The sequence below is a fragment of the Lepisma saccharinum genome, chromosome 29 (genome assembly GCF_977018435.1).
Source record: "Lepisma saccharinum chromosome 29, izLepSacc3.1, whole genome shotgun sequence".
Taxonomy (NCBI): domain Eukaryota; kingdom Metazoa; phylum Arthropoda; class Insecta; order Zygentoma; family Lepismatidae; genus Lepisma; species Lepisma saccharinum.
In genome coordinates this window covers 49216114-49235102 of record NC_139257.1, presented here as the reverse complement: position 1 = coordinate 49235102, position 18989 = coordinate 49216114, and the positions used below count along the sequence as shown (strand labels likewise).

The 18989-nt window shown below is 38.1% G+C and overlaps 1 protein-coding gene across 2 annotated transcripts in view; it reads right to left on the bottom strand.

Annotated features, from left to right (window-relative positions):
- Positions 1 to 18989, bottom strand: part of LOC145981374 (uncharacterized) — a 54492-nt gene that overhangs the window by 9730 nt on the left and 25773 nt on the right. For both annotated transcript variants that reach the window (XM_083114612.1, XM_083114613.1), the window contains 2 exons: positions 6870 to 7088; positions 3242 to 3504 (listed from right to left, as the gene is read on the bottom strand). In XM_083114612.1, coding sequence (XP_082970738.1) covers positions 3242 to 3504; positions 6870 to 7088 — 482 coding nt within the window. The remainder of the gene's footprint in view (positions 1 to 3241; positions 3505 to 6869; positions 7089 to 18989) is intronic.

Genomic DNA, 18989 nt, shown 5'->3' with positions numbered 1-18989 from the left:
GGTCCGCTCTAAAGGGGTTGCCCAAGCCTGACTATTCTGTGAGGTTACTTATCTCTCCTAAATTGTCACTCCCATTTACCACATCCTAGATTCCAACAACCTAACTTTCTCGCGATCAGTTCCCTCTCATTTCATAGAATAACCGTATGGTCGCGCCGGCGACGATTGATTGGTCTCAATCCCTGCTAGTAAGAAATAGTACAACTGTGTCTCTAGTTTACATTGATTTAAGATGAAATAAGAGAAATTCAAAAATTAGTCAATCTGTTGAAAACCGCCCTGTATTAAGCAGATGCACAAAGCAGTTACTGAAAATCCCTTAATTAGTGTTCTCGCTCTTTGCCTGCATCATGCCTGATAAGTCTGAAAGATCAATTCGTGGTAAGACGTGAATATGTCAATTCACTATCACTCTTTAATAATTAGATTAAAAGTATTCACGTAATTTTGAAAATAAATATTTGATGGCTGTTAAGTTCTCAATGAATAAACTGAAAGTTCTACAAAAAATTTAATAATATTTACTACTAATTCAACTAGTACTTCCTCACTTTTTTAGATTAATACAAAGAGCGACCTCTAGTGGTTAAACGTGAAACCCTAGTTTCCAGATTAAGTTATCCCCGTAAGCAGCTGCCCTCTCACGTGAATTTCTCCGAGTTTCGTGTGCGTTCACACCATGGACGAGCAATCTCTATAGGTTAGGTCAGTTCTCCAACCATCAGAATATTACTGTAGCTGGCTCACGTTTCATCAACAAGAGAATTATGACTCCAAACCGTCATAAATATCCAGGCCCTACTTTCTAAAAAAGTAAATGTCTAAATATGCAATTCATCTTGCACTGCAGTCACCTTGAAACACACATTTATTAAGGAGGTCAGTGAACCTTTCAGGTTCTTCAAGGACCATTTGGAATTTTATATCGGGTCGGTATCGGTAAATTTTATATAGGTACTTTATCGATATAGGCCAAAATTTCATATCAACCCATCCCTAATATATTTATAGTTATATTAAATCGGTAAAATAATGGGTAATTTTATCGATATGTCTACATCGGCCGATACCAAAAAATCTGTCCATCCCTAATTATTTCTGTGTTTCTTTTCTACTTCTTGGGTGAATTGTAATGATGAATGATGGAATGGATAATGGAACAAAAGCAATGCTTGACCAGGTTTCGAACCTGGGACTTCTGGCTTTGTAGTAGGTTACTCTGATCACAATGCGATTGAGGCTTGGTGTTTTCATCTGCCGTATGCCGAAGTGAATTTCTGCTTTTCATCAACTGGCTTCCACAGCCTCAGCTTTTATAAGCATTCACACTTCTTGCGTATATAAAATACCCCTCACCAAAGTTACAGCATGCATAGAGAAGATATACAACTATAAAATATTTCAATCTGAGGAAAACTGAAAGAATAGCACAACTTTGTCAAAAACATATTTCAGATATTCAAAATTTTAAACTATATAAAAATTGTATTTTTTTTTATGGTATATTGATTTTGTGTGTTCTTTTATTCCCTTCCAAACAAGCTCTTGCCAACTTCTCCATCTTCAATGGGAAGATACTAACGAAAAACTAAATGTGGATGGAATAAAAAACGGAAAATTTTGTATTGATTGATTTGGTTTATTTTGCCACTTGTTGCTAACCGAGAAGACGAGGATGAATGGTAATAATATGGAATTGATGATGGGACTCGGGAAGAACGCCCAGGCCAGGATTCAAACCTGAGACTTCGCACCACTCCGCCATGGATATTGGCACCATGAGTTTTGAGGATTTGCGTGTATTTCTATTGTAGACTAGGACATCACAACCAGTATTATCCAGCAAAAGTGGTGTGGAGAGGTCAATGGCAATTTTTGAAGCTGATCTGTCACAGATCGATTCACATGCTATTCGAACAGGCATTCTCGGGTTACCAGCCAGGTTGAATCGGCATTAGCTTCCAATGTTTCGAGCGCAGGGATATCACACTTGATTCCCCACCCCCACCCTCTGGGGGGTGTGGTAGGGGGCACCTGTGAAATTTTAAATGGAAACCCCCATTTTGAATTCTAGAATCGGAACGAGGACTTCATTCTGAGCCCAACGAGCTACCAACCATCCTCCTAACTCAATTAGGAACAGATATATGGTGATTTTAAATTTTAAAATCAATTAAAAAAAAATCAACATGAAAATTTCATAAAACCCAAAAAAAGGGTCTACCACATACTCTATTGAAAGGTCTTGACGTGCAGATTCCAAATCTGCAATCACTTTCACTCTAGCTCAATTAGGGGCAGAGTGTCTCTTTGAATTTTTTTGGGTTTTATGAAATTTTCACGTTGATTTTTTTAAAATGATTTTAAAATTTAAAATCGCCATATCTCCGTTCCTAATTGAGCTAGGAGGATGGTCGACAGCTCGTTGGACTCTGAATGAAGTCCTCTTTCCGATTCTACAATTCCAAATGGAATGGGGGTTTCCATTTAAAATTTCACAGTTGCCGGCTGCCCCACCCCCAGGGGGCAGGGGTGGGGAATCAAGTGTGATATCATTGAATAGCTTTCTTTCACTTATTAAACACGTATTTTTTTTTGTTTTCCGATTCGATGTGTATTTCTTACGATATGTGACTGCTCCGGGAATTTTGGACCACCCAGTATATATATATGACAATGATGTGGCGGAACTTGGATGCTGTCTTCCTATTGGCTCGCTCTGGATCCTGGTGCTCTCACCTGTTCGAATCACGTTGTCAGGAAAGCTACAATTCTTATTTTCACATGCTATTGTCTTGCCTCCTTCCCCTCCCCAAATGTTTTTACCATTCTCCACATTTCGATAATGACAATAATGAGAAAGAAGCATATTTCTCTTTAATTGTTTGGACATACTCTTGTCTTTGATAATGTGTGATTTTAGAATCAGATCTTGAACTCCGCTCCAGATGCCGTACCCTTAGTGAATGAAGACAGAGGATCTTCGAAATAAATAGGATTTAACCATTACATTGTGCACCACGGAAAGAAGAAATTTCTTAATTTCACGTAATTTTAAACCGCGTTTACAGCACCCATCACGAATTCTAACATGGGATATGATGAATCAAGATCAATACAATTAGAGAAAAACAGAAATACAGTAGAACCCTGCTTTTACATTTTAACCCACACTATACATTCAATCTTAAAACAATCCAATAACGAAAAATGCCAAGCAACATCTAAGTAAAACACTTACCATTTTCTGAGCCATTGTATTTCTTGCAATTATCTACAATCAACTGGAAATCATTTTTGAAATCATTAAATGTAAGGTACTCTCCAACATCGAGTTTCTCCTCCATTTTCTGCAGATCCATTGGCTGTTTAATTATTTCGTAGTACCGTGGGGCATACTCCTCTTCCACCGGATCCATGAACGGCCAAGCATCTTCGTGGTTCTTTATGTACTCCAAGATCTTATACATCCCAGTCTGCAAATCTTCATCAGTCTGTCTAAATCTGGAGAGGAAAATCATGCCAAATTAAATATGCAGAAAGCCGTCAATTCTAAGCACATGCAGTTGCTTATACTGGACGTAACAAGGACGTATTTAGGGGATGGGGTCCAGACCCCCCCTCCCCCCCTGAAAGAATTTCCAAGTACTAAAATAAAATAATAAGGATGGGCCGATATGAAATTTTGGCCGATACAGATAAAGTACCGATACCGATAACCAATATTCTACCGATCCGATATAAAATTAGAAATGGTCCTTGAAGAACCTTAAAGGTTCACTGACCTCCTTATAAAAATGTGTTTCAAGGTGACTGCAGTGCAAAAGAAATTGCACATTTACTTTTTTAGAAAGTAAGACATGGAGATTATCCATAAATATTACAACAAAATGGCAGAATTTTGCACTAAATTATCAGATATTTATCAATATATCAGATTGGTAAAATAATCGGTAATTTTGCCGATATCGGCCGATACCGACAGAACAGCGATTAATCGGTCCCATCCCTATAAAGTAATGAAAATGTACTGTTTAGCATTTGTTGTATAGCAAAGAAACCTGCGCAAACATGTGACTCCTGTGCATCATACTTCTGCGTGAGGGGGAGAGTGGACCATGCTCCCTTGTGGCTCGAGCTGAACGGAAGAAGGGAAAGCTGCACGGGGACTTTTCGTCCAAGGTTTTTATCCTTGTGGTCGCTCTATACTATAATCGATGGCTATTTATTTCCTATGAACTTGGAAGACAAGGATTATTATAATGGGATCATACTGCTTTGAAGGACAGAACCAAAGACTATTTATGCACTCCACTACTTACGACAATATGCATAAAATATTAATCAGCAACTTTACTTTTCGTCAACTGGATCTCTTTTTTGTCATTCAATAAATATTCAATTCTTTATCTATATGACATTAATTTCCTTGCTTTTATAAAAAATTTTGCAATCTTAAGTGCATGCAAGCAAAATAATAAATATATATGTTATATTTATATTATCATACCATCTTTTTATGTATTCATATAACAATAAAAATGCAATATTAATAAATTTACATATTTTAATTTAAACATAATAATAATTATTATTATTGAGACACTGGGTTCGGACCCCCACCCCAAATGTATTTCTAGATATGTGCCTCATTGGTAACTAGATGTTTATAGAATGTTACCCCTTTTCTGTGTATTATTAAGATTTAATATTTAAGATTCAATTGGAACTACACTAGAACCGATAAATAGCAATGCAAACACTGTGCTCTTAGTGTTTAACACCTTCTATTATTTTCTTAACGTTTCAATACATTTCACATGCAACACTTGTACTAATGTAATAAATGCAAGTCACTTGAGCTTACTTTTTGTGTGCCCATGAGTGTCCTTTGAAGAGTTAGAAAACTAGTAACGCTCAGAGAGATTGTTATATATAGCAAAGTACAAGGACTGAGAGAAATCTGTTTTGTTTTCCATTGCAGCTTTCCTTTACTTCCTCAATAAATACAACTGTGAAAAAAATACCCCCAGAGCATTTAGAAATATGCATAGATTCGATGGCATTTGGATTAATAAAAGGTGTAACTTTTCACGTCTATGCAGTGAAATTCCTGGAGCCAATAATTCCAGGAATTCCCGGTGAGTAGCACCCTGTGATACTTGAAAATTGTAACTATTCAGTGTAGTTTAGAAAAATTTATAAACTTTAAAGTGTAAGTGTTCCATTGGAATTATATCATAGCAATCTACCGGAGCTTTGTTATAAAATATTCACAATTTCACATGAAATAAAAATTTAATTACAAAATCCAATTCCTTAGTAGTTTGTGGCCAGTAACCTTCTTAACCCGTTAAGGATGCACATGTGGGTAAAATTGCTCAGCCGATTTTGAAATATATTTTTTGATCACTCGCAATGAGTGTCTGAGGCCAACCCCCTCATCACCTTTCCACTGAACCCTTACGAGTCTCGGGATGTTGAATCAGCTGTTAGTTTGTTAGTTCCCATTGCAGGGGAATAGAAACACTGTCTGTGTAAACTGAACCCAATGCACTCTCATACGTTTCACTTTGGTATTTCTACATGTTTTTTTTTTTTTTGTACTTTTGATCAATTGTGATTCAATGCAACCGTTCAAAAATAATAAAATTAGATTAATCAATTTACTATTTACATGCTTTACAACAATTAAAATTCATACTTAATACTTCTGGGTATTTTTTACCCAGTGTGTTATGGCCGAGAGCACTTCACTTACAGTAATTTTTTTCCTCATCTTTTCTCAACTTTATCTTTGAGTAATGAAATAAAAATGTTGAAACTTAATCAATTTATTCTTAGTTTTATACTTTTAACCACTGTGTTCATCTTAAAAATACCAACGTTTCCGAGGCTGATTCTGCCTCTGTATTCAGGGAGTGTATAATTTACTAAATCAAAGTTCAGTCCCTGGACACATGATGTGTTTGGGAATGGTGGCTATATGGAGAGTGAGGAAAAATGGTTGCTTTGGAGGATTATTCTCAGTGACCAAGACTCCACCTCATCTGCTGGTCACAAAGACCTCTTGTACAGTCACGGACACTGCCGGCTTGTAACGATTCCATTGAAAGTCAATGTATTCATTACAAGCCAGCAGTGTCCCTGACTGTACATGAAGGTGCCAGAGAGAAGATTATCAGTGGCCCCACCTCGTCTGATGGTCACGTCAAGACCTGTTTTTATATGTAAGCTGCCAGGAGGGGGGATTATATTGCGGCGGCCCAGGCTCCACCTTGTCAAAGGATTGATACCGTTGGGAATCAATCCCCCAAAATGTAATGCTCCTTCAGTACCTCTTACGAGCAACTGTCAAGACCCTGAATGGTTATGGGCATACAGTTCTCCCCGTGCGTGTGCTACACTGATCCTCGTTTGTATGCCGCTGGCCAAAGCAGGGTTGGAGATGTATCTGTACATATGTATAATGCGAATATGAATGTCGTAATCTACAAATATTCAAACCTTTTTCTGTCATGGGTAGAGTAACTTCATCAGAAATTAAATACTTATGGAAACAGTAGGACAGACAATAATGATGCATTGAATGAACTATAAAGTGAAAGATCTGAAATAGTATCATCATTAAATAAGAACAGGCAAAATAAGGTATTTAAAGCAAGGCTTGAGGAAGGAGGAGAATGCAACAGTAAAGGCTGGAAAGAAGAGAAAACTAATCACATGCATGTATTTCAAGTTAATTATAAATGACAATGACGTGCAGTGGTGCAGACTAAAAATAAATGCGACTACGATACATCAGTTTGTAACTTAATTTGTAAGGAACCTGTATATTGGTCACAGGAAAAACTCAGCAATGTACTTACACCTGAGAACTCCGAACTTTTCTTCGTGATGGTTGAATGATAATGGGTCCTGTCGCAGAAGCAAGGGAATTATTCGTTTGCCTTCCCACAAATACATTCTGATTATTGTCAAAAGAATCAGCACTTGCTGTGCTTCCAGTCTCTGAGTTGTTGCGTGAGAAGTCACGCAGTAAGGCTCTGGTGGCACGTTCTTCTTTTGCTGCCTGACGGCTCAGAATCCTACAAAGAAGATCAAACAAGAACTTGAGATGTTCAAGGAGTCAAATAAAGAAAATGGAAGAATTTGTGCGGCAGGCCAAGAAAGTCGAGAATGGTTCGAAGTCATTAAAGTAAACATAATTTTCAAAAAAAAGTATTACCTAAAATCTTGCCACTAACAGAACAATATCCAAGTCTTCTGTGAACAAATGTTGATCGTGTAATGACCTGTGGTATTTACAATATGCATTGCAGAAATAGAAATATGGAAATCACCGAAAGCAATCAGGAGATCAGTTGCAACAGCTCCTTGGAGACCAAGGTTGGGAGGAGTATACTCAATTTTTTGTAAAATTTCCCATGGACCCCTTTACAAAAAAATACAATCACTGGGTTCCGCCACAAGTCAAATCTACTCAGCTCGCACTAAATTGCTAAATATGAGACATCTACAAGAAAGAGGGGAAGCATAACTTAAGCAACGTGTCACTACAGGAAATGACAAAGCAGACTACAGGGTAGTGAAGTAACAATTACATAAAACATATCATTTACACAATTCATACAAACAATGAAAAACGAATACGTAAAGCAATCTGTACTTGAATTTTATCAGAAAATATGTGTAGATTGAATGCTGCATTGCCCGTGAACTTGTAGTACAAAATTCGCATGATAAAAAAACTACTACAAAAGTCTTGACATACAGGATCCAATTCACAAGGAGATATTCTGGAATTCTCAACTGACCCATCAGGATTATATTTTTCAAGCTCTGGTGTATTGTAAAATTAATATCAAGTTAGACATACAAAAGGCTCATACATCCCTATTTTACAGAGTGGCAGAATCTTGCACTAAATTACGAACTACAGTGAAACCTCGATTTTACATTTTTCAGGGGATCAAACTGAAAAACTAAAAATGAAGGAAAATGTACAATTGTATAACATTTTGCTATGTTGGAACCATCAAGATTGAATGTATAATGCAGGAAAACATAAAATCTGGGAATGTAAAATTGGTGATCCACTGTATATACAGAAATATTGGGTTGTTAAAATTACTCATATTAGCAATAAAACAATACACTGATATGGCTACACAGGCTAATGTCTATGGGTGCCATGCAAACAACAAGAAGAGACTAAATGTTACTACCGTATTTACGCGTGTATAATGTGAATCCTGGTTTTTGATAGGGAAAAAGTGACAAACAATTATATCTCGTATATAATGCGCAGTACATTCCAGTTTCAAGAAATGGCTTTCTTAGTTGTAGGTCGCAAAGCTGTTGCTATGCCGATCAACAGTGAATGACATCATTCATATTCAATGAGTCACCCGTTGCTATGTGGACCAAGAGGAGAACATTACATTACAAAGTGAAAAATTGTGGCACATGGTCTTTAAACTTTTATAAGTGGTTTTGCTCATTTCCTCTTTAATTTTCTAAAAAAATGTCAAAATATATACTTTTTTCTACGACTAATGAAACATTTATCGGAAGTACATTCAGGACCCTCAACCTAGCAGCTAGCAGCACAAGATTTCTTTCATTAAGGCATTTACACACTCCATATGTGTCATGTTATTTGGCCAGTAATACATTTTAATTATTTTACTTTTCCTTATCTTTTTTCATACAATGTACCATAAAAATCAGAACATTCCTTCATTTTGTAATGAGATTATTTCAACTGCATTGCAAATAAGTGTCACCATCTTGAATCGAATACTGTTGCCATATACAGAAACTGCAGAATTCATGCTTTACAACAATATATAACATGATAGGGTTCCCTAAACATTAAAAAATTATTCCGTGCATAATGGGAGGAAAATTTTTGGAAAAAAGTGTACATTATACATGAGTAAATATGGTATATCCCATTAAAGTATGAGTAGGGAGACAAATTTATGATAAATAAAAACTGAGGAGAGCGGTAAATAAAATGTTAGATCAGCAGTATATACCAGCGGTGGAATGGAATGCAGCTTGACAGGGAGCGAAGTTTTCGAACTGAGATTATGTGCATGGAAAATCCCAATTTGCAGCGTCTTCCTGATGTGATCGTGTGATCGAAGATGAAACGTTCTTCAGCTGCAAGTGGTAGGAAACTTTAGGCAAACGTTTCATTACAAATCGACAGTTTGCGCGCACAACCTCGATTGCCGGTTTTTGCATGTTTTCTACTTAATTTGATGATATTTCATGGTTATTTCACGAAAAAGTGTTCATTTCGTGGAAAAGCACACATTTCGCATTACTTCGCGAATAAAACTCATGCACATTTCATCATTGGGGGTGTAGTTACGTGCAGAATGTTCAAAATTGCATCTTTTTTTCACATTTCGCGCATCGCGAAAATTCAATGTTCCTAAGTAGAGGTTGTATTAAAATTATATTATTGCAAGTTTGAAAAATAAGTCAAAACTTGAAAACCTAACTTCCGATCTTATCTCAGGGTCATCATCACTCAATAGTTATTCTATACAATTTGTCCATCATGATGTGATATGCAATGCACTTAGTGGTGACTAAAAGTAAGCTTAGCTTGGAAATCGGAAATGGGTAAAATCCGGAAATACATGTTATGTATTTTGATGGTCAGGAAAGGAAAAAAAAAAATAGGTTCTGAAAATGTTTTCAAAAAGGTGTAGATAAAATGCCTTTATTCATTGCTCTCTTTTTCTGCACCTTCTGAATATAATGCACGTGGCCCTCATAGAGAACTGTTCTTCTGCCGAATAGGTTTTTTTTGAAGTTTGCGTTTCCTCTCGAGGGTTTTGCTACATTATCTTGGGAACTATTGGAGCTGCAATGATTATAAAGTCTGTAAGAAAATAACTGCACCATAGCTAAAATGAGGGGAATATTGAAATATGTTAAAATTGCCAATGTAATAAGGTGCAGAGCAATGGTAATTGCACCTGGGATTGTTCCTTGGTGCATCTTCATTCTTTTTTGTTACGTTTGCACTGCTGTCTTTCACTCCACTCTCTGCCAACAGGACATGGAGAACCATGTTAATCAGCTTTCCTGGACCAACTCAACCACTTCCGTTCCATAATGTTCACCTGGACCCACTCCCCCAACCAGATCAACTTCCTGGATGAGGACGTGCACATCGAGGGAGGACATCTGAAAACCTCCATCCACATAAAACCCACCAATCACATGCAGTACTTACACTTCTCCAGCTCCCACCCGTTCCACACCAAAAAAGCCATTCCGTTCTCTCTCTGGCCCTCAGGGGACAGCACCCGAACACTTCACCCACCTCCCGCCAGAATTATAACCTCCGCCTACACGAGGCCCTGGTCAACCGTGGTCACACAAGAAATATCCTGAGCTGTCTCACACACCACTACCACCAAGAAACCTGCTGCCATCAACCAACCTGCACTCATCACCCAATATCATCCCCCACCTCAACAAAATCACACACACAATACACACTCTTCTTTCCATTCTGCACAGTGATCCTGAAACCAAAAACATCTTTCCCGACAAACCCAGAGTGGTTTTCAAACGCCCCATCCCCCCGCCTAACCTCCAAAACATCCTGGTCCGCAACACTCCCTCTCCACAAAACCAACATCCCCCTGCCCACAAATACAACCACCCTAGGTGCAAAACCTGACCCATTCTTATCACCTCTCACACTCTCCAGGTGCACACGGCCACTGGCAAATTTACCCTCCACCCCCAAAGGGATCTGCCACACCTCAAACTTCTACATCCTCACCTGCAACATCTGTGGTGATTTTCACCTGGGGGGAAACATTTACCGCCCTCAACCTCCGCATCAATAACAACCGTGCCTCCACCCACAACCTGGACTTCACTGTTGCCATCCATACAAACAACCACAATACCCCTTTCAACGAATGCTTCCGGGTAGCGATCATCCATCTCTTACCCCAACCAGCCAACACCTCTGTTCGCAAAAGATGGGAGAGGGCCTATATATCGGCCATGAGTGCAACCACTCCACCTGGCCTGAACAAGGCCACATGGTAACACTCCCCTCACCCACCCTCCCTCCCAACCCATCCCACACACTCAGTTTTTGACGAGCCTGGTGACGAAACAGTGTTTTTTTTTAGTTCTACGCACCGCTTCTTCTTCGATGGGGACCTGGCAACTCTGCAGGGCCCCAACTTCCGTTTCTGTCTCTTTCGTCTCGCACCGATGATGCTCCTAAGTTAGCGAAAATTTTGAATTTTTCCACTGTCCGGTGAGTGTTTCGTTTTCCTTCCTTGATTTACATATATAATTGTAAATTAAGCTTAATACATATCTTCTGTGTACAGAAGGAGAGTATTTAAAAGTTTTCTATGGATCAAGCCTAAACAGATGTAACTCAAAAACTTACCAGATGACGTACAAAAAGAAGTTTCATTAAATTTGATTGAGTGAAGTGACGTACATCTTCATAGGTGGATGCAACAAACAAAGAAGTCATCTGAAGTAAGTCCTGAAGCTTTCCTGGTGACGAATGATGAAATGATTCTCTCGGGTTATCGAGCAGGTGAGTTGGTGATAAGACGAGAGAATCTTTTCATCAAAGAAGTCATCTGAGAGTTTTTTTTGAGTTCTATCTGTTTTGCATATGAACAGGAAGTTTTAAACAGTTCACTGGAAATCATCTATCACGTAAACACGCAACAAATCCTCTCCTGTTCCTGTAAGAAGCACACATACATACACACACATAACAAAAGTATTATCTTGATGCAAGCATGGCATGGTATACATTAAAAGTATAAGAACCAAAACAAATTAAAATTGTTCTATTTCATGCCCAGCATTTGCATATTAACAAGAAAATGTAAATGATTAATGGATAAATATTCATCAATTGTTACTTCATCATAAGCAGGCTATTGCGAGGGTGGGGAGGTGCAGGGAACAAAATTACTGCAAAGTAAGTTACATTGTGACATCACAAGATGATATAATATGTTGGAAATTAAATCTGGATTACATCCAAGGGAAAAAATACAATACTTTTATAAGGGACAACTATCATTACTAAAAATGCATTTTTGAAACAATTTCACCTATTTGCACACACAGACAGTACAAATGAACAAGTTGGGTACAATACAGAAACCAGGGTGGCTACAAACAAGGAGAAATGAAATTCCCTGACTTTTCCAGGTTTTCCAGGACAAAATTTACATTTTTCCCTGACAATTACAAACTAAACTAAATCGATGTTTTTGCAAATGGAAATAATAAACTCATACAGATCCACGTATGGTTTTGCTAAGTACCAATATTATCTTCTATTAAATTGTCTTAATTTCTCTATTCTCTATGATTTGAATTCAACATGGAAAATAATGAATTTGGAAAATTATTACTATTCACAAGCTAAGGAAGGATTATGGAATTTTGTCATAAGCAGTAAGTTTAAAATAAAATACTTGATTATTTTTAAAGTTACGACTAAATGAGATAAGAGTGATTGATTAAGAAATACATTTTGTAATTTATCAGTCTCCTTATACATTCTCGGTATTATATGTTGATATTTCCACTGAGGCTTGGAACCCTCTGCTTGCAAAAACTATGAGTGCGGACTAGGGATGGCCAAACGGATCCGGATCCGAAAAATCCGGATCAAAAAGTTCCGGATCTGGATCCGGATCCGGGTCCGAAAGATTCGGATCTGGATCCGGATCCGAGAGTTTCGTATCTCAATCCCATTATAATATTACCACACCTTAAAAGGTATTATGATCTTCGATTACAAAGAAATTTTTCGTTAGTCCTACAAGAATTGTTTTCAAGTGTTGTTCCTAAAATACTTTTCTACGCATCGGCTAACACACTTGTGCACAAAAATAATCTTACTTGTTTAACATAAAATGTTAGAGGTGATTTTGTAAATGCCACTGAAACAAATATGTATTCATTCGAATGTATTGGAAATGAAAACACACATAAATGTGAGACATTCCATTCCAGGATGAAACATTTAACACATATAACAAGATAGAAATGTTATACAAAAATTATACAATTGTTCTACAGTTACAGTCCTACAAATTAAAATAAAACATTATAATATATGCAGTGTTAAATAATTACAAAGTGTAAGACTAACAAGGGAGGTTATCTAAGTATCCCCCTCCGATTTCCATGAAACTTGGCAGTATAGTGGGGCCCAAAGAAAGAATTACGTGTTTTTTTTTTGTTTCAACTAAAAAACAGTTTTAGGGGGCAAAACCCACTCAATTGTCGAGATGAGGACAAATTGAAGTGGGGATCTGGCCCCTGTGTTCCCCTCCGATTTCCATGAAACGTGGCAGGTGTATAGAGGGGCCCAAAGAAAGAATTACGTGTTTTTTTTGTTTCAGCTAAAAACTGTTTTAGGGGGCAAAATCCCCTCAAATGTCAAGATGAGGACAAATTGAAGTGAGGATCTGACCCCTGTGACCCCCTCCGATTTTTATGAAACTTGGCAGGTGTATAGAGGGGCCCAAAGGAAGAAATACGTGTTTTATTTGTTCGGCTAAAAAACGGTTTTAGGGGGCAAAACCCGCCTCAAATGTCACGATGAGGACAAATTCATGTGAGGATCATCTGACCCCTGTGTCCCCCTCCGATTCTCATGAAATTTGACAGGTGTATAGAGAGGCCGTATGCCCCCTGTTTCTTTCTATGCCATATTTACGTGGTTTCGGGGTCATATCCCCACTTCAATTTCTCCTCATCTTGACATTTGAGGGGGGCGGAATGAAAACACACATAAATGTGAGACATTCCATTCCAGGATGAAACCTTTAACACATATAACAAGATAGAAATGTTATACAAAAATTATACAATTGTTCTACAGTTACAGTTCTACAAATTATAATAAGAAAGTTCTGGATCTGGATTTCGGATCCGCTAGGATCCGGATCTGGCCATCCCTACTATACACCTGCCACGTTTCATGGAAATCGGAGGGGAAGACAGGGGTCAGATCTCCACTTCAATTTGTCCTCATCTTTGACATTTGAGAGGTGGTTGCCCCCTAGAACAATTTTTTTGCCGAAACAAAAAAACACGTATTTCTTCATTTGGGCCCTGCAAGTTTCATGGAAATCGGAGGGGGAGACTTAGACCTCCCTTGTAAGTGTATGTATGTATATTATATATACATATGTATATTAGCAGGTAACCATATGTTATAAGCACATTCTTACTTTCCAAAGAAGCGCATGTGGGATGGCAAAACGGATCCGGATCTGAAAATTCCGGATCCGAAAAAAAATTAGGATCCGGAACCAACCGGATCTGCCAGGATCCGGATCTGGCCATCCCTAGTGCGGACTCATTTTTCAATGCATAAAGCTACTTCTCTCTTGTCTGTAAAGCAAACAACTCTTGAATATAAGTGAAACAATTGAATTGTACAAAAGAGTCACATTTCCTTACATTATCAACGGGATTTCTGCTTCAGTATATCCAAGTGAAGTACTGTGAAACTGACAACATGCAGTTATACCATTAATCCTGATGAAAAGGGTATGTAAGTATTATAAATTTAACGCAAGGAATTTATAGAATTGCATTGTATAGGAACCTGATTTAGCAAACCAACACATTAAAACAGGAACACACTAATAATAAAAGCTTCTGAAAGTTCATATACGAGGGGCATCCTGAAAAAGCTAAAATGGTGCCTATACGCAGCACTAGTGGTCGGAGAGCGACACACACACATGCAGGCAGGAAGAACTGGCATGTAGCTGTAATCTGGTACAGTTGCAATGCAGCCGTTTTAGGACAGTTCTAGGTTAAAGATTGCAGCTCTCATAAAGTCTCCCCCCGACTGCGAGGTAGCCTACATTGCACGCTCAGAATTTGGCACAGAGCCACCAGCAATCGTGAGAGTTGTGCAGACCGGACGTCGTGAGTGATAGTATGGTCAGACGATGGTGAAGACAATTCACGGAAGGCCAATCGAATGTGCACAACCCCATACAGCTGAGTACACACAGGCCCTTTGCATCACTTCAGGTGAGAGATCTTAGACCACTCCCTGTACAGCCCTGGCCTTGAATGTACCGACTTTCATCTCTTTGTTTAACTGAAGAAGTTTCTGGCAGGGCATGGATTTGACAGCTACATTGTGGCAGAGATAGTTCCAGTCTTTGCTGTCAAGACACACATACATACCATAGGCATACAAAATTTAGGACCATGCTACGACACATGCCAGAACAACGGTGTTGATTATGCCGAGGACTCACTGTTACTAATGCAATAAATTACAACTGATATTCTTGTTTTATTTATGCCTAATCGGTAGGGACTTTGATGTTTTGATTTTTTTTTCTTCAAATTGGTGTATTTTTTATTTTTTACTAAACGGTGTTATTTTTCCCAAAATTCACATTTTCATTTTAGCGCATTTTCTGGAAAATATTTGAAATTATACCTTCATGGTGTTTTTAAACTACTGTTTCAAATTGTAAGTCACATGGCTTACGCCTTATCTTGAAAGTTATTTTGGGAAAGTTATTTCCATACCCCTTTATTAATTTTAAGGTAAGGATTTTAGATAATGGAATTTTGGTGTGGAGTTAGGGCCCCACACTTTCTTGATCACGGCTAAAGGTGGGGGTGATGTGATCAGCACCACACTCCTGGCTACCTTTATCCCTCAAAGTTTCCTCAAGGTACCAGCTTCCTATGATGCTGGGTGGGCGCAGGAGCAGTTTCAATAGGTGGAAAACATCCCGGTTCTCCCCCACAGGGGATCGACCCCGGGTCTTTCACATAGTAGTCAGATGCCCTAATTCAAAACATATCTCGTGCGACAAATACGAAGATTTGGCTCCCGTGTGACGGTAGATACGCACTCGATCTCCTGTTAGAACCCTGCCACTTTGCTCTGTGATGCAAATGGTTTTGATAGAAGTTGAAAAAATCGTGGGAAATAAATGATTTAATGTGGCTGTCGGAATTATTCCATGTACGTATAACTCTATAGTTTACTCTTGAGTAAAATGTTGGAAAACTTGCAGGTTCTACGTACACAAACATGGCCTACAAAAGACAAGGATGTTGGATTTCATGGAATTTTTCGTTGTTTTTGGACATTTCTTTAAAAAAAATCGCTAAAAATGCCAACAATTCGCATTATTTCGATATTTCGAACAGGCGAAAAATGTGTCCAGACATCACTGCACATTCCTAAACATAATTTCGCAGCAATTACCATTTTTCACGTTTTAGCGTTTGCGAAAAATCAGTAGGTGGAAAGTGAAAATTTAGCAGGGCTGGCAGAGAAAAGTCAATTCTTGAAGGAAGTGATTTGCTGTTATGATTGAATGATTCGAGTAAATATGATATTAAAATATTTACGTATTTATTATTAGTATTTCATTTCATAATAATGGACATTAACTTCACTCAGTGAGAGCAAATTATCTATTTTTCGTAAAAAAAAACAACAAAAAAAAACACATTTTGGCATATTATTCAACTTGTATGGCACCAAAGAACATGAAACATATTTCATTCTCTTGAGAAATGTCCATTCTTAGAAAAGAATACTAAAGTTCGCACCTTCTTCCCAAATAGCTGGAGGAGAGGGGGTAAACTCCAGTTTTTAGTTTTTTTATTGAAATTAGGTAGTCGCTCCCCCCCCCCCCCCAAACCCCATTTCCTCGGTTTGGCGTTCTGAATTGTACACGGTTACATGCTCTGATGTTTTAGCTGCAAACAAAACTTATCCGAAGTAGATTGCTCCCATAGTGCCCAAGTTATAACAATTTTCCTCCAAAAATGCAAATTACCTATTTTTCGTAAAAAAAACAGTTTCACATTTTGGCTTATTATTCAACTTGTATGGCACCCAAGAACATAGAACATGTTTCATTCTCTTGAGAAATGTCCATTCTTTGAAAAGAATGTAGCAAACTCCAGATTTTTGTTTTTTCCATTGAAATTCGGGGGTCGTACCCTCCCCCCCCCAAAACCCCCCTTCCTCGGTTCGGCGTTCTGAATTGTACACGGTTGCATGATATGATGTTTTATCTGCAAAACAAAACATATCCGAAGTAGATTGCTCCATTAGTGCCCGAGTTATAACAATTTTCCTCCAAAAATGCAAATTACCTATTTTTCGTAAAAAAAAAAAAAAAAAGAATATATCACATTTTGGCTTATTATTCAACTTGTATGGCATCCACGAACATAAAACATGTTTCATCCTCTTGAGAAATGTCCATTCTTTGAAAAGAATACTAAAGTTCGCACATTCTCCCCAAAATAGTGGGAGAAGAGGGAGCAAACTCTAGATTTTTGTTTTTTCCATTGAAATTCGGGGGACGTGCCCCCAAGCCCCCCTTCCTTGGTCCGATGTTCTAAATTGTACACCGTTGCATGCGCTGATGTTTTAGCTGCAAAACAAAAGTTATCCGAAGTAGATTGCTCCCATAGTTATAACAATTTTCCTCCAAACATGCAAATTACCTATTTTTCGAAAAAAAAATCACATTTTGGCTTATTATTCAACTTGTATGGCACCCACGAACATAAAACATGTTTCATTCTCTTGAGAATTTTCCATTCTTTGAAAAGAATACTAAAGTTCGCACATTCTCCCCAAAATAGTGGGAGAAGAGGGAGCAAACTCTAGATTTTTGTTTTTCCATTGAAATTCGGGGGACGTGCCCCCAAGCCCCCCTTCCTCGGTCCGGTGTTCTAAATTGTACACCGTTGCATGCGCTGAAGTGTTAGCTGCAAAACAAAAGTTATCCGAAGTAGATTGCTCCCATAGTGCCCGAGTTATAACAATTTTCGTCAAAAGAGTGTTCAAAGTCAATGAAGACGAAATTCCCTGAAATTTCCCTGACTTTTTTTGACACCTCAAATTCCCTCACTTTTCCCGGTTTTCCAGGTTTTCCAGGTCTGTCGCCACCCTGAGAAACATCACTTCAAATACAATATTAAAAATAATAAATAAATAAATAAAATGAATGTTACTTAACCTACAGAATTGTAGTACATAAAACAAAAAGTATTATGTTAGAAACTGGGTTTTTCAACATGCAAAAAAAAAAAAATGTTTAATGATGACTGCACACCCACTCCATGCTACACAGGTTTTGATTTATACCATGGCAACTAAAGAAAAAAAAACTTGTATAATAAATTCAATATTCCATTTCTAATTTAGTTATTTTACATACTATCCTACCCGTTAGCTTTATTGCAACAATGAAGATGAATGACGAAAGGGTGATGGATGGGGACCTCAACTCTTTTGCATTCACAAAAAAAAAAAAAAAAAATGTTCGATTTTTACAGGTGAGCATGGACGTAATTAGGGGGGATGGGACAGGAATTAACTTGATTTACATGAAGTATTGTACATTATTGTGATTGTAAATACGAGGGAGAGTCCGAAAATAAGTTTTCCCTGGCGACTGTGGACAGAGATGGGAAGGAAAAGCAAAAAAACGTAAATGAGAAAAGGAATAGCATACTTACTTCATTTTTCCACATAGGAACCCCGGACATTCAGACATTTGTCATACCGCTTGATAAGCTTCATGAAACCCTCTTGGAAAAAATGAGTGTCCTGTATACGGAGAAAGTGTTGCACGAAATGTGTCACCTCAGCATTGCTTCCAAAGTGCCTTCCTCCGAGAGCGTTCTTCAAATCCAGAAACAGATGGAAGTAACACGGCACGAGATCGGGACTGTACGGCAGATGGGTAAGGCACTCCCAACCAAGGGTTGCAAGATGGCATTGCGTAGCCCTCGCCGAGTGCGGTTTCGCATTGTCATGCAACAACAGCACGCTAGATGTGAGAAGGCCAGGGTGCCTACGCCGAATAGCCTGCTCCCGATACTCCATGTGCCCATTCATACCAGACAACCGCTCTCACTTCCTCCTTTGA